This window comes from Onychomys torridus, chromosome 8, assembly GCF_903995425.1.
Source record: "Onychomys torridus chromosome 8, mOncTor1.1, whole genome shotgun sequence".
Taxonomy (NCBI): Eukaryota; Metazoa; Chordata; class Mammalia; order Rodentia; family Cricetidae; genus Onychomys; species Onychomys torridus.
In genome coordinates this window covers 49,428,654-49,448,235 of record NC_050450.1, presented here as the reverse complement: position 1 = coordinate 49,448,235, position 19,582 = coordinate 49,428,654, and the positions used below count along the sequence as shown (strand labels likewise).

The 19,582-nt window shown below is 43.7% G+C and overlaps 1 protein-coding gene across 1 annotated transcript in view; it reads left to right on the top strand.

Moving 5' to 3' along the window:
* The window catches only part of LOC118588258 (multidrug and toxin extrusion protein 2), a 45,320-nt gene extending 25,975 nt beyond the window's left edge, over window positions 1-19,345 (top strand). Inside the window, exons 9-17 of the mRNA XM_036194477.1 lie at window positions 3,317-3,430; window positions 4,201-4,268; window positions 4,833-4,941; window positions 5,702-5,777; window positions 7,157-7,226; window positions 7,611-7,743; window positions 16,807-16,901; window positions 18,802-18,856; window positions 19,110-19,345. Of these exons, the coding sequence (XP_036050370.1) occupies window positions 3,317-3,430; window positions 4,201-4,268; window positions 4,833-4,941; window positions 5,702-5,777; window positions 7,157-7,226; window positions 7,611-7,743; window positions 16,807-16,901; window positions 18,802-18,856; window positions 19,110-19,345 (956 nt within the window). The remainder of the gene's footprint in view (window positions 1-3,316; window positions 3,431-4,200; window positions 4,269-4,832; window positions 4,942-5,701; window positions 5,778-7,156; window positions 7,227-7,610; window positions 7,744-16,806; window positions 16,902-18,801; window positions 18,857-19,109) is intronic.
* Window positions 19,346-19,582: the final 237 nt, after the last annotated feature.

Below are 19,582 nucleotides of genomic sequence, written 5' to 3'. Positions count from 1 at the left end.
CATATAGAATTAACTAAAACCCAAGTGGCTGGGTACACCTATGAGGTATTTTTCTTAATTAAATTACTAATTAATTTAATTAAATTATTTGAAGTGGGAGGACCCACTTTTAATTCTGATCTTTTTAGCAGGGGAAATCCACTTTTCATCTAGATCTTTTGAGGTGGGAAGACCCACCTTTACTCTGGGTCACACCTTCTGCTGGCAGCCTATACAAAGGACATGGAAGAAGGAAGCTTGCTCTCTTTGCCTGTTTTTTCTCACTCTCTCTAGCAAAGTCAATCCTTTCAATTCAGTAGAGCCTATTTCTTTGGGATTCTGTCATGTATTAAAGATAAGCTGAAACATCCAGCCTCATAGACTGAACCACTACTAGATTCTTGGACCTTCCATTGGTAGACAGCCATTTTTGGATTAGCTGGACCACAGACTGTAAGCCATTCTAATAAATCTTCCATATATATAGACATATATATGTGTGTGTGTGTGTGTGTGTGTGTGTGTGTGTCTCATATAAATATATATATATATATATATATATATATAACTGTAAAACCTCATGTACTCTGTGTTATTTGTGCATCTTTTTTTTTTATTTCTTGTCTGTATTTGAGGATGATTTTAGTGATTAGCCTACTTTTGAGGGTAAATGTAACAATACCAAACCAAACAAGATATAGAAATACACTAAACTTTAAAACTAAGGCCTCCAGGTGCTGGAGTCAGATGTTCTTGTATCTTCGCTGCCGATTAGGTTGACGCTGGGCTGAACTGGTCAAGTGTCAGTGTCCACTACCTCTTTCTTCTTTTTAGGAACTTCCTTTCTTTATGTACCAGGAGCTTCTGTTAGCTTTTCAGTCTGTGGGCCAGGCAGGTTCTCCTATGCCACAACTCCTCAGTTCATACATCTCGGGGAGGCCAATGTGCTCTGCAGGGGTGCCTCTTGAGTCACTGGGAATGAGAGGCAAAGCAGCATTGGGATGTGTGTGAGAGAACCTGTCTCCATGTTTTGAAGACACACTCATTAAAGCCTCTGCTGGAGGGATGAGGATGTGGACATCAGGTACACTGTTGGAGCTGCAGAGTTGTCACTCCTGATGGCTTCAGGCTCGGGGCTATCATGCTCCAAAGGTATTCTCTGGTGAGGTGCTTGCCTCCCAGCATCTGAGAGTGGGGATACCAGCCACATAACTTCCATTTCCCAAGCCACCCCTCCTGCCACCTGAACTTCTCAGCATGCCCGTGTCTGCCCCTGCCCCTCATCTGGGGAGGCCTGCACTGTCTGCCCAGACATGTGTCCTTGTCTATACATTTTTACTTTCCCAATGACACTGTAGTTTAGATTTCTTTTTATTAATATCCTTTTATTTAGCATAGAGGTTGTGGCTCATGGCCTATTTGTACTGGAATGCCACCACATCTAGTCAGTCTCACACAGCCCGTGGCTGCTACTGCGCTTCTAGAGTAGAAATGAGCTAACGTGAGAGCACTGTTTGTTGAAGGTAAAATACACATCACATCAGACTGAGCACTCTGACCACTGTTAGCCACACTAAGTCCACCGCACTAAGTGGTGGGGAGCACATCTGTGCTCTTTTGCAATCATCACCACCATTTGATTTATAAGTTACTTTTGCTGCAACTTTATATTGCAGAATGGGTGGTTATAATGAAAATTAAGTTGGGGACTTTGGTTTTGGTTCTTTTTTTTTTTTTTTTTTAAATTCTGAGTTTAATTAACATATGCTGGTCTTGTGCTCACTAAACATCCCAGGCTGGCCCCAAACTCACTATTCTCCTGCCTCAGACTCTCAGATATTAGAACAGCAGGTGCCATGCTGTCAGTTATTTCTCTTTGAGCTCCTGGTTCCAGCGTTGGTACCAGAGCCATGGTTCTAGTGTTGGTGCCAGCAATGGGGCCTCTTCACGAACTGTAACATGCTAGAGTGAGCCTCACAGGAAGACATGGGACGACTGTGTCAGAAAGAGCTCATTTCCATAACAGAACTGCTCTCTGAACTGCACAGCAACCCACTAACCTCCTAGTACATTTATCCACCAAGACTCCACCCTCATGCCCCAATCCCCTCTCAAAAGCCCCATATACTCTATGACTGGGGGGTTATGTTTCTAGCGTATGAGCTTGGGGTACACACTCAAACCAGAGCAGCTCCAGACTTTAAAACCTTTCATCTTACAGAGTTGAAAGGCTGTATCCATTATGCAGCAGCTCCCTGGCCTTCCCTCCCAACTTGTAGCCCACACTGACCAGCCTACCCGTTTCTATCACCCTGGTCACTGTCAATTCCTCCTGGCATTGGGCCTTCACAATATGGGTCGTTTTTTGTAACTTGCTTATATCTGGAGGACTTCCTTCCTTTGTGAGAGGATCTTACATTGTTTGTATGAACATTTTGGTTTTCCACTTAATGTTGAAGATGATTTGGCTTGCTTGGTGTCTTAGTCGGGGTCTCTATTGCTGCCATGAAACACTATAAAGAAAAAGCACTTTGGGGAGAACAGGGTTTATCTGGCTCACACTTCCACACCACCGCTCATCATCAAAGGAAGCCAGGACAGGAACTCAAGGCAGGAGCTCATGCAGAGGCCATGGAGTGGTGCTGCTTACTGGATTGCTCTTTATGGCTTGCTCCGCCTGCTTTCTTACAGAACCCAGGACCATCAGCCCAGGGATGGCCCCACCCACAATGGGCTGGGCCCTCCCTGAGCCCTCTCCCATCAATCACTAATTAAGAAAACGCCTACCTACAACCAGATCTTCTGGAGGTGTTTTCTTAATTGAGGTTCTCTCCTCTCAGATGACTTTAGCTTGTGTCATAAAACTATCCAGCGCACTTGGGCTGTGGTGTAATGATGGTGTGAACAGGGCCATACAAACTGCTCTTCTGCCTTAAATCTCATTTAACTTTTGGTTCTATACCCAGAGGCAAAACTGCTGAATCATGCAGTTATTACATCATTGATTTCTAGAGGGATCTCCTTTTTAAAAAAAAATGTTCTTAATAACAGCACACAAGGGTTTCTATTTCTCTGTACCTATCAATCTTTATTATTTTCTGCTTTTCTTTGTTGTGGGTGAAGGGTGCTGTTGATAGTCTAATGGTTAGCACCAGCTGGTAGCTCATCGTGGGTGCTTGTTTATATATTTGGTTGTGGAGACAGCTCCTCACATTGCCAGTTTGGTCCCTTCCTTCCCAAGCTGTGGCCTTCCCTGACACTCTGTCCCTGCCTCTGTGTGAGAGGTGGTGGCTGTTGTACAGTGGGTACAGCAGACGCCTTCTTGCCTGTTCTCCAGGTTGGACAAGGGAGTGCTTTCAGGAGTGGAGCTCCTATACCCGCCTGGCCATCCCCAGTATGTTCATGGTGTGCATCGAGTGGTGGACCTTCGAGATTGGGACCTTCCTCGCAGGTTGGTCCACACCCAGGGGAGCCTGCACACAGCCTGGGTAGTTACAGTTCAGAGTGGTAGTTTCCCAGAGTGGAAGTTCTGCTTCTATCTCTGGTGTCTTGTGGGGTCCTTTAGGGGCTTGCAATGCAGGCACGAACCCTCAGCCAGCTGTCAGCACATGCAGCGGCATGGCTTTCCCTCTGTTATGCCCTGTGTTTTGTGAACAGGGAAAGGGAGGCTCATGGAATGGGAACTCAGGTGTCTTGACTCTCTGACCACCTTGCTAGCTTGGCCAGGCTTCCAGCGGAGTGTGGCTCCATGCCAGCTGTGACCCGTGCTTCTGCTGGAGTTTTAATTAGTCTGCTCTTATTTCTGGAAATGTTCGTAGTCAGACAGTAATGGTGAGGTTCTGTGGACATGCTTCAGTTATCCCCAAAGCTGAGCATGTTGTCCTGCCTCCCTTCTTCCCATGTGACTCCAGAGACACCTGAAACCCCACGAACCTCATCTTACCCCCTACAAAACTTACAAGAAGAGATGGCTAGGATTTTTGCATCTGGCCTATTCTTGACTTCTTTAAAATGAAAACATGGGCCAGAAGCTGGGGACATAGTACAATTGCATCCTGTAACACACACACACACACACACACACACACACACACACACACACACACACACTAACACACACGCACGCACCTCTACATACAAATACATATGTGTTCTAGTTTCACAAAGAAATGGTTCCTCTAGTGCACTATTTGACTTGTATTGTCTGAGTTGCTGTTTCAGGCCTTGTTAATGTGACAGAGCTGGGAGCCCAGGCTGTCATCTATGAACTGGCTTCTGTTGCCTACATGGTAAGAACATGAGTGACTTTCTCTGTATAAGTCCTATGGGCCATTGTCACTACGTTAAACAGTGGAGGGGAGGAGGGAGGGAGGGAGAGTTGGGTCCTGATTGTCTCTTTCTCCCCTTTGTGTGGCCTGGGCTCCTTACCTAACTTTTCTGCATTTCACTTTTTTGGTTTACAAATGGGAGGGAAATGTAGCCATGTAGCTACACACTCCAAGCGAGGACTGAATGAGACCCTGTGCATCAAACAGCAGGTTGCCTGGTGTATTCAGTTAACCAGTGTGGAGTTATTGTTGGGACTTGGACGTGAGTGTGAGGGATCAGATCTCCTATCCCCACCAAATCCAGCTCTGTGCTGGCTTGCTTGGATTCAGGCTCTGTGGGGGGCACTGTACCACTTACTAGTGGAGAAATCGGGTTTCAAGGCGGTTAAGCCATCTGTTTCTAGTCACATGGCTCGGATGTAGTCAGAGCCCTCTCCAGAACCTGGACTGTAAAGTCTGTCTGGTCTCCACATGGCTGGACCCTGCTGCTTTAACATTCAGGACTCTATGACTGCTCACTCCCAGGTGCCCTTTGGCTTCGGTGTGGCTGCCAGTGTCCGAGTGGGCAATGCCCTGGGGGCAGGGAATGCTGAGCAGGCCCGATGTTCCTGTACCACGGTTCTTCTGTGTGCTGGTGAGCAATATCTGTGGCGTCCATACTGAATTTGGTGTAATGTCTGAGCCCGTTTGTGCTTCTACAGCAGAATATATGAGATGGTAAATTTGATAAGGGCAAAGCTTATTTCTCACAGCTTTTAGGGCTGATCAAGCCCTGGATCTAGGTTCCACCAGGTCTGGTCATCTGGTGAAGTCAGCTCTCAGTTTCCAAGATCTGCTTCATGTTGAATTGTCTTGAAGGGAGGAACCATGTGAACTCTTGTGATGGAAGAGAAGGAAGTGGTCCCCAGTCAGGCCCTTTTAGAACAACCCCTCCCCCACATGCCTGGCAGCGTGGCCCTTGTGGTCCAGTCACCCTGCTTCTGCATTGGGAGTGAAATTTCACCCTGAATACCAGAGGGACAAAAACATTCAAAATATAATCCTCATGTTCCTGAGGGTTCTACTCTGGGGAACAGACTCCATTAGAAGGAATCTAAGACAGCAGATCTTAGTTGGCTTTTTCTTATAGAGTGAAAAAGAATTACTATTTACACTGTAGCACTGATCTTGTGACAGGGTCTCACCATGTTGCCCAGGCTGGTTTTGAATGCCCAGGTGACAAATTTAAGCAATCCTTCTGCCTCAACTTCCCACGTAGCTGGGTCTGCAGGAGCGTGTCCTTTTACCCAGCTGCATCTTTACGTTTCTCAGATGACTAATGCAAATCTCCCATGGGAAGCTTTGTCACATTCAGGAGAACTGTGGTTTCCTGTGACTCCTTCTGTATTTCCCAGGTGTCTGTGCGCTCCTGGTGGGAATTCTGCTGGCGGCTTTGAAGGACGTGGTTGCCTACATATTCACCAATGACAAGTAAATGGACGTCCAAGAACTGTCTTTGCTTCTATGATTTCTTCACTGCATTCTTCTGGTTATGAGGGGGCATTGCCCTTCACTTCACAGGAAGGCTTGTAGCGCATCCAGGAAGGAGAGGCAGGCACAGATGAGAAATAAGGGTGAATGATGCCAGCCTGTGCAAATCATCCCACACTTCCAGTACCCACGCCATTCATCAGACCTGAGTACAGTTTTGCTCTTAGAAACAGAAGAAAGCATATGGGCTAGTCTCATCCCCAGACAGGCACCTTACAGTACAGCACACCTTATAGGGATGGTGGCCATCCCCTCATTTGAGGCCATGTTTGCAAAAGTCATAGACTCAATCTTATACTTTTATTGTGTTTTCTGTAACAATAATTACATAATTATTTATATATAAGAAATTGTCTATTGAGTAAACCATTATCAGCCTGGCCTGGTGGAATAGACCTCTAATTGCAGTTATTCAGGAAGCAGGGACAGGAAGATCACAAGTTCAAGGCCAGCTTGCCTTGTACAACTTAGTGAGACTCTGTCTCAAAATAAATATCTTTTTAAAAGAAGAAAAAATCCTCTATAGTGTCAGAAACTATATATTAATAAAATTTGAATTAGTATGATTTTATCATATACTTAAAATGTAATGTTTGCACTAAATTGTTAGGCTTGTGATTTAAAAAAATATTAGTGTGTATGCATGGACATGTGCATGCCATAGTACATAGTACATGTGGGGAGGTCAGCTGTGGTGATATATTGTGTCCCCAATATACTGTGCATCCTAATAAACTATCTGGGGTCAGAGGACAGAACAGCCACTAGATGGACATAGAGGTCAGAAAATGGTGGCACACATGCCTTTAATCCTAGCATTCTGAAGGCAGAAATCCATCCGGATCTCTGTGAGTCCAAAGCCACACTGGAAACAGCCAGGCATGGTGACTCATGCCTTTAATCCCAGGAAATGATGGTAGAAAGCAAAAAGGTATATAAGGCGTGAAAACCAGGAACTAGAGCTGGTTAAGCTTTTAGGCTTTTGAGATCCATTTAGATGAAGACACAGAGGCTTCCAGTCTGAAGAAACAGGATCAGCTGAGGAATTGGCCAGGTGAGGTAGCTGTGGCTTGTTCTGTTCTCTGATCTTTCAGCGTTCACCCCATACCTGGCTCCCAGGTTTGTTTCTTTTAGTAAGTCTTTTTAAGATTCGTGTTACAGTCAGCCGGCAACTTACGGTGTTGATTCTCCTTTTACCATGTGAATCCTGGGGATGGAACTCAGGTCATCAGGCTTAGCCAAAAGCACCTTTGTCCGCAGAGCCATCTTATTGACCCAGATGTGTCTAAGTCACTGACTACTGTCCTCCTCCTGAACAGGGACATAATTTCCCTTGTGAGCCAAGTGATGCCCATTTTTGCTCCATTTCATCTGTTTGATGCGCTTGCGGTAAGTATTCAGTGATTTTACTCTGATATGTGTGGAAAACATTCCCAGCTTATTTATCTGCAAATTGCATGTCTGATTTAATGTTTGCGTGTCTGTCAAGGGTCCTTGCCTGGCTCTCATCTGAGTGTCTAGAGTAATGTACTGGCCAAACAGCATGGTGACTGCTGGATATGTCCAGGCAGGTTGGGTAGTGGTGAGCTAACTGACCACTAGAAGGTCTCTCTTAGGCTGGTCTTCTGTGGACCTGTGGATGTTTAAAGACCCTTTGGCTACATTCCAGAGCCGTCTCTGGAGGCTTATTCTTAGTATGGACAACTGTTGTCTGTGGCATGACTTAAGGTCATTGTTGTTCAGCTTTTCTTACTGTTGGCTTTCTCCCCACAGGGCACCTGTGGCGGGGTCCTGAGAGGTACCGGGAAACAAAAAATAGGCGCTATCCTGAATGCCATTGGTTACTACGGGTTTGGTTTTCCTATCGGAGTGTCTCTGATGTTTGCTGCTAAACTTGGGATAATAGGTATGTGTCAGCTTCCTTAGTGACCCACCCCAATCTCACTGGTGTAGTAAAATTAGTCACCTGAGGGGTAAAGCAGTTGACTGGAAAGTTGTTCTGTGGACAGGGAGGCATTCCTGCATGCTGCCTGCTGCAGCAGGAGTGAGCCCAGCGGTGACTGTGGAATTATTGGTTTTCATGACTTCATGATGCTCCTAGTGTTTTTCCACTAAAGGGCATGGTAGATTTGGGGCTGCAGTGTGCATGTGTGCATATGGCTTTAAATCATGTTTAAGAAGTGTCTGTGGATCTGGAACAGAGGTGAGTGCCTGGGGTTATAGCCAGAGAGGCAACTGCCCCTGGGTCCCACTGTTGGACACAGGCCATCCCAGGAGGAACTGCCCAACTTGGCCCCAGTTTCTGGTCAATTGGCGGACCTTGTGGGAAGGCACCCTTTTTCCAAGACTGCAGGCAGACCCTGCAGTCTCCACACCCTGCCCCCACATCCATCTGCCGGAGACCCCAGCCACTTCCTGAGACTCAGAGACCAGCCCCCAGCTTCCATCCTGCCCTGGAACTCCTATCTGGACCAGAGACCAGAGGAACTCCCATCTGGACAAGAGACCAGAGGAGCTCCGATCTGGACAAAATAAGGAGACCCCCAGGGACTTCCCAAGACTCAGAGTCCAGCCCCCCAGCTCCTATCTGGCCAGCATTCTCATCTGGATCAGCGCTCCCATCTGGCCCAGAGCTTCCATCTGGCCCAGAGAGAGACTCCCTAAATCTGTCAGCTCTCTCTGGACCAAGTACACTGATAAGACCAAGAACGAACCCAAGAGGAGATGGGCAGACGTCAAGGCAAAGTACATACAACAAAATAAAGAGCAATACAGCATCACCAGAACCTAGCCCTTCTCCAACAGCTAGACCTGAACATCACAGAATGAGAAGAAGAAGAAGAAGAAGAAGAAGAAGAAGAAGAAGAAGAAGAAGAAGAAGAAGAAAACAACCTTATAAATGACATCATGAAGAGGCTAGAGCCTTATATAGAAGAAATCAAAAATAAAGTGGAGGAACAGACAAACAAAAAATGGGAAGAACGCTATAAAAAACTAGAGGAAAGGACAATTAAAGCAGAAGAAAACAATAAGTCCCTGAAAGAAAATCATGAAAAAACAAGGCAAACAGTCCAAGACCTGAAGAGGGAAATAGAAAAAATGAAGAAGACACTAGCAGAAGGAATGCTGGAAATAGAAAATCTGAGTAAACAAACAGGAACTTCAGAGGCAAGTATAACCAACAGAATGCAAGAGATGGAAGAGAGGATCTCTGGTGTTGAAGATACGGTAGAAGAAATAGATTCATCAGTCAAAGAAAACACTAAAACCAACAAAGTCATGGCCCAAAATGTCCAAGAAATTTGGGACACCATGAAAAGACCAAACCTACAAATAATAGGGATAGAGGAAGGAGAAGAATACCAACTCAAAGGCACAGAAAATATATTTAACAAGATCATAGAAAAAAACCTTTCCAACTTAAAGAAGGAAATGCCTATGAAGATACAAGAAGCCTATCAAACAGACTAGACCCCCCCCAAAAAAAAGTCCCCTTGCCACATAATAATTAAACAACTAAACGTACAGAATAAAGAAAGAATATTAAGGGCAGCAAAGGAAAAAGGCCAAGTGACTTATGAAGGCAAACCCATCAGAATAACACCTGATTTCTCAATGGAGACTTTGAAAACCAGAAGGACCTGGACAGATATAATGCAGACACTAAGAGACCATGGATGCCAGCCTAGACTAATATACCCAGCAAAACTTTCAATCATCATAGATGGAGTGAACAAGACCTTCCAAGACAAAACCAGATTTAAACAATACTTATCCACAAACCCAGCCCTACAGAAAGCACTAGAAGGAAAATTCCAAGCTAAGGAAGGCAGATACACCCATGAAAACACAGGCAATAAATAACACCATAGCAGTAAACCCCAAAGAAGAGAAGTGTACACACACTACCACCAAAAAAATAAAAATAACAACAGGAACGAACAATCACTGGTCATTAATATCCCTTAATATCAATGGACTTAAATTACCTATAAAAAGACACAGACTAACAGAATGGATACAAAAACAGGACCCATCTTTCTGCTGCATACAAGAAACACACCTCAAATTCAAAGACAGACACCTCCTAAGAATAAAAGGCTGGGAAAAGACTTTCTAATCAAATGGTCTTAAGAAGCAAGCTGGTGTAGCCATCCTTATATCCAGCAAAATAGACTTCAAACTAAAATCAATCAAAAGAGATGATGAAGGACATTACATACTCATCGCAGGAAAGATCCACCAAGATGAAGTCTCAATTCTGAACATTTATGCCCCAAACACAAGGGCACCCACATATGTAAAAGAAACATTACTAAAGCTTAAATCACATATAAAACCCCACACATTAATAGTGGGAGACTTCAACACCCCACTTTCACCTATGGACAGATCGGCCAAATTGAAACTTAACAGAGACATAATGGACTGAACTGATGTTATGGCTCAAATGGACTTAATCGATATCTACAGAACATTCCACCCAAACAAAAAAGAATATACCTTCTTCTCAGCACCCCATGGAACCTTCTCTAAAATCGACCACATACTTGGCCACAAAGCAAATCTCAACAGATACAAAACAACTGGAATCACCTCCTGTGTTCTATCAGACCACCATGGTTTAAAGTTAGATTTCAACAACAGAAAAAACTACAGAAATCCTACAATCTCATGGAAACTGAATAATGCTCAACTGAGTCACCAATGGGTTAAGGAAGAAATAAAGAAAGAAATTAAAGACTTCCTAGAGATCAATGAAAATGAATACACCACATACCCAAACTTATGGGACACTATGAAAGCAGTGCTAAGAGAGAAATTCATAGCACTGAATGCCCACATAAAGAAGCTGGAGAAATCTCACGCTAGTGACTTGAGAGCACACCTGAAAGCCCTTGAACAGAAAGAAGCAAAATCTCCTAGGAGGAACAGACGCCAGGAAATTATCAAATTGAGAGCTGAAATCAATAAAATAGAAATAAAGAGAACAATACAAAGGATTAATGAAACAAAGAGTTGGTTCTTTGAGAATATCAACAAGATAGACAAGCCCTTATCCAAACTAACCAAAAGACAGAGAGAAAGCATTCAAATTAACAAAATCAGAAATGAAAAGGGGTACATAACAACAGACAATGAGGAAATCCAGAGAATCATCTGGTCATACTTCAAAAACCTCTACTCCACAAAACTGGAAAATCTAAAAGAAATGGATAGTTTTCTGGATAGGTACCACATACCTAAGTTAAATCAAGACCAGATAAACCTTTTAAATAGTCCAATAACCCCTAAGGAAATAGAATCAGTCATTAAAAGTCTCCCAACCAAAAAAAGGCCTGGACCAGATGGTTTCACTGCAGAATTCTATCAGATCTCCAAAGAAGACTTAATACCAATACTCTTTAAATTGTTCCACACAATAGAAGCAGAAGGTATATTACCAAACTCCTTCTATGAGGCTACAATTACCCTGATTCCTAAACCAAACAAAGATGCAACAAAGAAAGAGAACTACAGACCGATCTCCCTCATGAACATGGATGCAAAAATACTCAATAAAATTCTGGCGAACAGACTCCAAGAACACATCAAAACAATTATCCATCATGATCAAGTAGGCTTCATCCCAGGCATGCAATGGTGGTTCATCATACGAAAGTCTGTCAATGTAATACACCATATAAACAAACTCAAAGAAAAAAATCACATGATCATCTCACTAGATATAGAAAAGGCATTTGACAAAATCCAACACCCCTTCATGATAAAGGTCTTGGAGTGATCAGGAATACAGGGAACATACCTAAACATAACAAAGGCAATCTACAGCAAGCAACAGCCAACATCAAATTAAATGGAGAGAAGCTCAAAGCAATACCACTAAAATCAGGAACAAGGCAAGGCTGTCCCCTCTCCCCATACTTATTCAATATAGTACTTGAAATTCTAGCCAGAGCTATAAGACAACACAAAGAGATTAAGGGGATACAAATTAGAAAGGAAGAAGTCAAGCTCTCCCTATTTGCAGATGACATGATAGTATACATGAGTGACCCCAAAAATTCAACCAAGGAGCTGACACAGCATATAAACACCTTCAGCAACATAGCAGGATACAAGATCAACTTGAAAAAAATCAGTAGCCCTCCTATATACAATAGACAAACAGGCTGCGAAGGAAATCAGAGATACATCACCCTTTACAATAGCCACAAATGATATAAAATACCTTGGGGTTATTCTAACTAAGCATGTGAAGGACCTATATGACAAGAACTTTAAGTCCCTGAAAAAAGAAATTGAAGAAGATGTCAGAAAATGGAAAGATCTCCCATGCTCATGGATAGGCAGGATTAACATAGTAAAAATGGCGATCTTACCAAAAGCAATCTACAGATTCAATGCAGTTCCCATCAAATTACCAACACTATTCTTCACAGATCTGGAAAGAATAATACTCAACTTCATATGGAAAAACAAAAAACCCAGGATAGCCAAAAGAATCCCGTACAATAAAACAACCTCTGGAGGCATCACAATCCCCGACCTCAAGCTCTACTATAGAGCTACCATAATAAAAAACAGCTTGGTACTGGTATAAAAACCGACATGTGGACCAATGGAATCGAATTGAAGACCCTGACATTAACCCACACACCTATGAACATACAATTTTTGACAAAGTAGCCAAAAATGTACAACGGAAAAAAGAAAGCATCTTCAACAAATGGTGCTGGCATAACCGGGATGTCAGTGTGTAGAAGGCTGCAAATAGATCCATATCTGTCACCATGCACAAAACTTAAGTCCAAGTGGATCAAAGTCCTCAACATAAATCCAGTTACTCTGAACCTGATAGAAGAGAAAGTAGGAAGTACTCTTGAACGCATTGGCACCGGAGATCACTTTCTAAATATAACACCAGTAGCACAGACACTGAGAGAAACAATCAATCAATGGGAACTGTTGAAACTGAGAAGCTTTTGTAGAGCAAAGGACACGGTCAATAAGACAAAGCGACAGCCTACAGAATAGGAAAAGGTCTTCACCAACCCCACATCTGACAGAGGGCTGATATCCAGAATATATAAAGAACTCAAGAAATTAGACATCAAAATGTCCAACAGTCCAATTAAGAAATGGGCTATAGTACTAAACAGAGAATTCTCCACAGAGGAAGTTCAAATGGCTGAAGGACATTTAAGGAATTGCTCAACATCCCTAATTATCTGGGAAATGCAAATCAAAATGACTCTGAGATACCACCTTACACCTATCAGAGTGGCTAAGATCAAAAACACAGAAGACAGCTTATGCTGGAGAGGATGTGGAGCAAGGGAAACTCTCCTCCACTGCTGGTGGGAATGCAAGCTTGTACAGCCACTTTGGAAATCAATATGGCGCTTCCTTAGAAAGTTGGGAATCCATCTCCCCCAAGACCCAGCTGTAGCACTCTTGGGCATATACCCAAGGAATGCTCAATCATACCACAAGGGCATTTGCTCATATCAGCATTGTTTGTAATAGCCAGAACCTGGAAACAACCTAGATGCCCTTCAACTGAAGAATGGATAAAGAAAATATGGTACATATACACAATGGAGTACTACTCAGCAGAGAAAAACAATGACATCATGAGGTTTGCAGGCAAATGGATGGATCTAGAAAAAATCATCCTGAGTGAGGTAACCCAGACTCAGAAGGACAAACATGGTATGTACTCACTCATAGGAGGATACTAGATGTAAAACAAAGATGACTAGACTGCTACACAACTCCAGGGAGGCTATCTAGAAAACAGGACCCTAGGAAAGACCCAAGGATCACCCAATGACAGAGAAATGGATGAGATCTACATGAACAACCTAGACGACAGTGGGAGTAATGAAGGGCAATATTTGAGGGAAAGAAAGCTTAGGGGAGCAGGAGATCCCAGGTGGATCAAGAACAGAAAAGGGAGAATGAGGAATAACAGACCATGATAAATGAAGACCACATGAGAACAGGAATAGGCAGAGTGCTTGAGAGGTCCCCAGAAATCCACAATGATATATCCTCTGTAGACTGCTGGCAGTGGTCGAGGGAGGGCCTGATCTGACCTAGTCGGTGATCAGATGACTAAACACCCTAGCAGTCGTCTTGGAACTCTCATCCAATAACTGATGGAAGTGAATGTAGAGATCCTCAGCCAGGCCCCAGGTGGCGCTCCAGGTGTCCAACTGTCGAGAAGGAGGAGGGACTACAAGAGCGTGAATTGTTGAATCCAAGATTGGAAAAAGCACAGGGACAAATAGCCAATCGAATGGAAGCACATGAATTATGAACCAACGGCTGTGGAGCCCCCAGTTGGATCAGGCCCTCTGGATAAGTGAGACAATTGAATAGCTTGATCTGTTTGGGAGGCTCCCAGGCTGTGGGACTGGGACCTGTCCTTGGTGCATGAGCTGGCTGTTTGGAACCTTGGGCTTACACAGGGACACATGCTCAGCCTAGAAGGAGGGGACTGGACCTGCCTGTACTGAATCCACCAGGTTTAAATGAATCCCCAGGGGTGCCTTGATCCTGGAGGACATGGGAATGGAGGGGAGGGGCTAGGAGGAAGGTGGAGGTGGGGGGGGGGGGGGGAGGACAGGGGAACCCATGGCTGATGTATAAAATTAAAACACATAATAATAATAGAAAAAGAAGAAGTGTCTGTGGAGGGCTGGTGAGGTGATTTAGTGGGTAGAAGCACTTGCCATGAGCTCATGACCTTGTTCACTCATTCAATCCACTGTGAAAGGAGAGAACTAACTCCTAAAAGTTGTCATCTGACATCTTGGTACATGTGCCCAACACTCTCACATGTACATCGTAACCCATATCCACCATATATAGTTACATACACACACAATCATATATACTATATATATATATATATATATGCATACAATCATATGCATACGTAACCATATATGCACAATTATACACAACCATAATTACATGCACACTCATACACACATAATCATAATATACAATCATACATGCACACAATCATACACCACTGCTTGAACATAATCATAAACATACAACCATACATACACAATTATATATACACATAATCACACACAATTATACCCACATAATCATACATAATTACACATATACAAATAATAAACTAAAATTTAAAAGAATTGACTGTGGAATCTGTTTTATGGAATGCTTATAACAAAAATGTCTGAGGATTTGACAAATGCTGTTTCAGTGCCTGTGGAAACAATTGTGTAACTTTTAGCCTTAGATCAAATAGGAAGGTGGGGGATACTATCTTCCTTATAACTATCCTGACTATGATGTACTAATTGAACTGCTCGACTTTTATGTTACTATTTATATGAATTTTGCAATTCACTGTAGTTTTCTTTTTTGTGTGTTTTTGTTGGGTGTGCATGCTTGAGCCCTTGGCCTTACATGAGCTAGGTGAGCACTCTGCTACTGAGACACAGCCTCAGCCCTTGTTAGAGCATACTATTAATAACATTCCTTATATACAATGCTTACTTCATAAAATAAGTTTTGTATTCCCCATGCAATTAAATAAGATTGATCTATTTTTTTGTAAGCATTTTGTGGAATTCTCCCATGAAGCTGTTTTAACCTCAGATTTTTAAAAGAAGTTTATGCATCTGAGAGCCGTCAATTTCTGTTTGGACTTTTTAATTGTGTCCACATGAATAAACCATATAATTACTAGAAATGTTTTATTGAGGTTCAAAATGTTTAGAATTGTGCAAAGTAATTTAAAAGTTGTATGTATTTTATGTATATATTCACATTTTTATTTTCTATACATTTCTTTTAGTAGCAATGAATTTTATTTCAAACTAAAAATAGTGCAGGTGGATCCGGGCATGCCTACCATGCATGATGCCCTGGGCTATATCCTCAGAACGGTTTTGTAAATTCTAATTAGAGAACTGTATGACTACCTCAATATGTGTGGAAAGCATTCTTCCCATTCTGTCAAACCAGCACATTTTTATCATGTCACAAGTTTATCTTCTCCCATTTCTTTGCAAAACTCGAAATTACAGCTGGCAGAGGAGATGCACCATGCGCTGCCTCTTCACTGCTTCTCTGGGAGGGGGCATTTGAAAGACTCCCCTCTTTCCTCCCTCCCTCCCTCCCTCCCTTCCTCCCTTCCTTCCTTCCTTCCTTCTTTCCTTCCTTTCTTTCTTGCTCCTCCTCCTCCTCCTCCTCCTCCTCCTCCTCCTCCTCCTCCTCCTCCTCCTCGACACTCTCACTCTGTATTCCAGACTGACTTGAAACTATGGCTCCTGGGATAGCCTTGATATCTTCCTGCTTCAGCCTTTTGGATGCTGGGATTGTAGGCATGAGCCACCATGCCTGGCTTCGAAGCAAGCTTTAAAAAAACCAAATCTCACATCTATCCATGCATACACCAGTCTGAATCCCATTTGTGAGTCCCCATTACCATGGATAAATAGAAACCCCTAGACTCTTCTGTGGCTTATGTGTCCTCCGAGGTCTTCTCCAACATTGTCACTTCCTACCTGGCCTCTCTGCTCAAGGGGTTCCCAAACTGTCATCTTCCTGTAGCATGCTCCTCCTGCTTTAGTCTGTACTGCAGGCCTGGACCTTCCCTAGGCTGGTTCAAGTCTCCACCTCAGAAGACATCTGGCCACTCATTTGGACTACACTACAGGTCATCAATAAGGACCAGAGAGTGTCTGCCAAACACTCACCACTTTTTAAATTTCCAGTTTGTTTCTTTGCTCATCATCTGTCTTTCTGTGTCTCTAATAGCTTGGTGACAGACTTCAGTCTTCTCTGCTCCATGTTTATCTAAAATTTTTGAGAAGTTAATTTAACTGAAAGTTTGCTCTACTGACTATGAGTTATCAAGGAAGAATTTAATGATCACGGGACTGGAAGTGATGCCCTGATGTTCCTTTTGCATCCACAGGCCTCTGGTCTGGACTGGTAGTCTGTGTTTTCTCCCAGGCCCTCTCCTATTTAATCTACATCATGAGGACAGACTGGAATAGAGTCGCAGAGCAGGTAACAGTCTCTGTGTCATTTTAAAACACATCAACACTTGATTCCATGGTTGACAAGGCACTTGATCTCATGGCTGACAAGTCACTTGATCCCATGGCTGACAAGGCACTTGATCCCATGGTTGACAAGGCACTTGATCCCATGGCTGACAAGGCACTGGATCCAATGGTTGACAAGGCATTGGATCCTATGACTGACAAGGCACTTGATCCCATGCCTGACAAGGCACTTGATCCCATGCCTGACAAGATGCTGGATCCCATAGCTGACAAGGCATTGAATTCCATTGTAGTTAGAGTTTTCCTGCCTGGCCCACAGTCAGGACAAATCTCTGTCATCCACTAGGCCCATAGACACTCAGAACCAACCAAGTAAACACACAGAAACTTACATTGTTTAGAAACTGTATGGCCGTGGCAGGCTTCTTGTTATCTACTTCTTCTATCTTAAATTAACCCATTTCTATTAATCTATACTTTGCCATGTGGCTTGTGGCTTACCATTACCTTACATCTTCCTTGTCATGGTCGCGGCTGGTAGACTCTCCACCCCAGCCTTTCGCCTCCCAGAATTCTCTTCTCTCTTGTCCCGCCTATACTTCCTGCCTGGCCACTGGCCAATCAGTATTTTATTTACACAGAGCGATATCCACAGCATCCCATAGCTGACAAGGCACTTGATCCCATGACTGACAAGGCAGTGGATCCCATGGTTGACAAGGCACTGGATCCCATCCATGGCTGACAAGGCACTGGATCCCAAGGCTGACAAGGCATATTTCGGGGGTGAAATGATAAATAAAATCCCACCAGTTTTGAGACAGACAATACATCATGAACCACATTGACTATGTGGGAAGCTGAAGGGAGACAGAGAGACGGTTCCTCTTAGCCAGAAAAGGAAACAGAAATTGGTCTCAATATATTTTTGTTTTTCTGTAAATAGAATCAGAAAAAATAGTTTCCTGTTTGTACCGATTAGCTCTTTTTAAGGCTTCAATTGAACTTTTTATTGATCTGTTCTTACGAAGAAGTAATGTGTTAAATTTTTGTGATTTGTGGGACATGTGGGCAGGGGTGGTGACCCATGTGAGTGTGTGAGCAGAGACTGTGCTCATCTCACTGTGGTGAGGCCTAGTGGAAGACAGATGGGTGGCCAGGAGGAAGAACCCTTAATAAGGAGGGAGGAGGGGAGTTCAGGGATTCTGGTCGTCACCCTTTAGATTTCTGAGCCCTTTGGCTTTGCCCAGTGCTCATGTTTTGTGTGTTCTTAAGTTCATGTTGATTTGTTGAGAGAATAGAATATACAGACTGTTGACTTGGGGGCTGGAGAGATGGCTCAGTAAAGAGAACTGACTGCTCTTCCAGAGAATCCCTCTTTGGCTCCCAGCACCGACAAGGTAGGGGGCAACTGCCTGTACCTTCAGTTCCAGGGGATCTAATGCCCTCCTCTGGCCTCCATGGAAACTGCATGACATGGCCCACTGACAGGCAAGCAAAACCACCCATACACATAATTGGAAAAAATTGCTATTGACTTAGTCAGTAAACTAGTTTTTAGATGGGGATGTCATTTACCTTTAGATGTGGTCCCTTAATCCATATTTGGAGACACTAAAGGCATAAGTGCAAACATGTTAAACCCTCAGCTTTTCTGTTAATGCTGCCAGTGGAGGGAGCACTGGGAGATGAGCCATTTTCTGCCAGTGGGGAGAGCACTGGGAGATGAGCCATTCTCTGGAGTTGTCAGCTCTTAATATGTCATATGACGTTTTCATGACCAAGAACGGCAGCTTCTGATATTACAGCCTTTTCAGCACTAGCTTTAAATCGAAGCTTTAACAGAAAGCTACAGTTTGACTTGATTTCTACCTCATTTACTCACATGGCCTTGTTTTTAGGCACAAGTTCGAGCTGGGCTAAAGAGCAACAAGGAGACAGTGCCCATCCCAGCAGGTAACGGTTCACTCTGCTCATCGGTCTATTTCTGCTTTTATAGAGTCTGAAGCTCAGTTGTCCAGAGAGGTTGGGTTTATGAGCTCCTGTTCTCGTGACAATCACATTCATCTCCGCCACAATTCGCCAGGCCAACTCTGAACGCACCTGTTAAATGTTTCTTATGTGATGTCACGTGTACTAACTGACAGTTGAGGGTCATTTTTTAATACTACAGTGACAAAACGAATGTTCCACCTCTGTCTTCAAACAGATCTGCCCATCTTGGAAAGAGAAGTTGTTGATGGAGTGATTTTGCCTGATATCATCAGACCGGAGAGCCAGACTGGCCAGCTGGTAGTGGAAGAAAGCAGCCAGCATGCAGTGCCCACCGTCGGGGAGGTCTTGACGGGGAGACAGCTGATCATCTACCGTGGGGTGGCTCTGGCTCTTTCTATTGCTGTCCTCATAGTGGGAATCATGGTGCGAGTTCTCAGTGACCGTGGCTAAGATGGAATCCCCACCAGCCTGTGGACTGGTGGTAATTGGGTGCCATGTCCTGAACATGGACGTGAGCTTGTTACTGAAACAGAAGCTTCTCTTAACTGTGGGTAGCAACGCTGCCAGTGAGTGTCCTTGGTTACACTGAGACACCCCCCCCCACGTCCCCCACTGTACTGCAGGTCAAGAAAGACGCAGCGTGCTTGCCTAGTGTGAGCAAGGCCCTTGTGTGTTGTTCAGCACTAG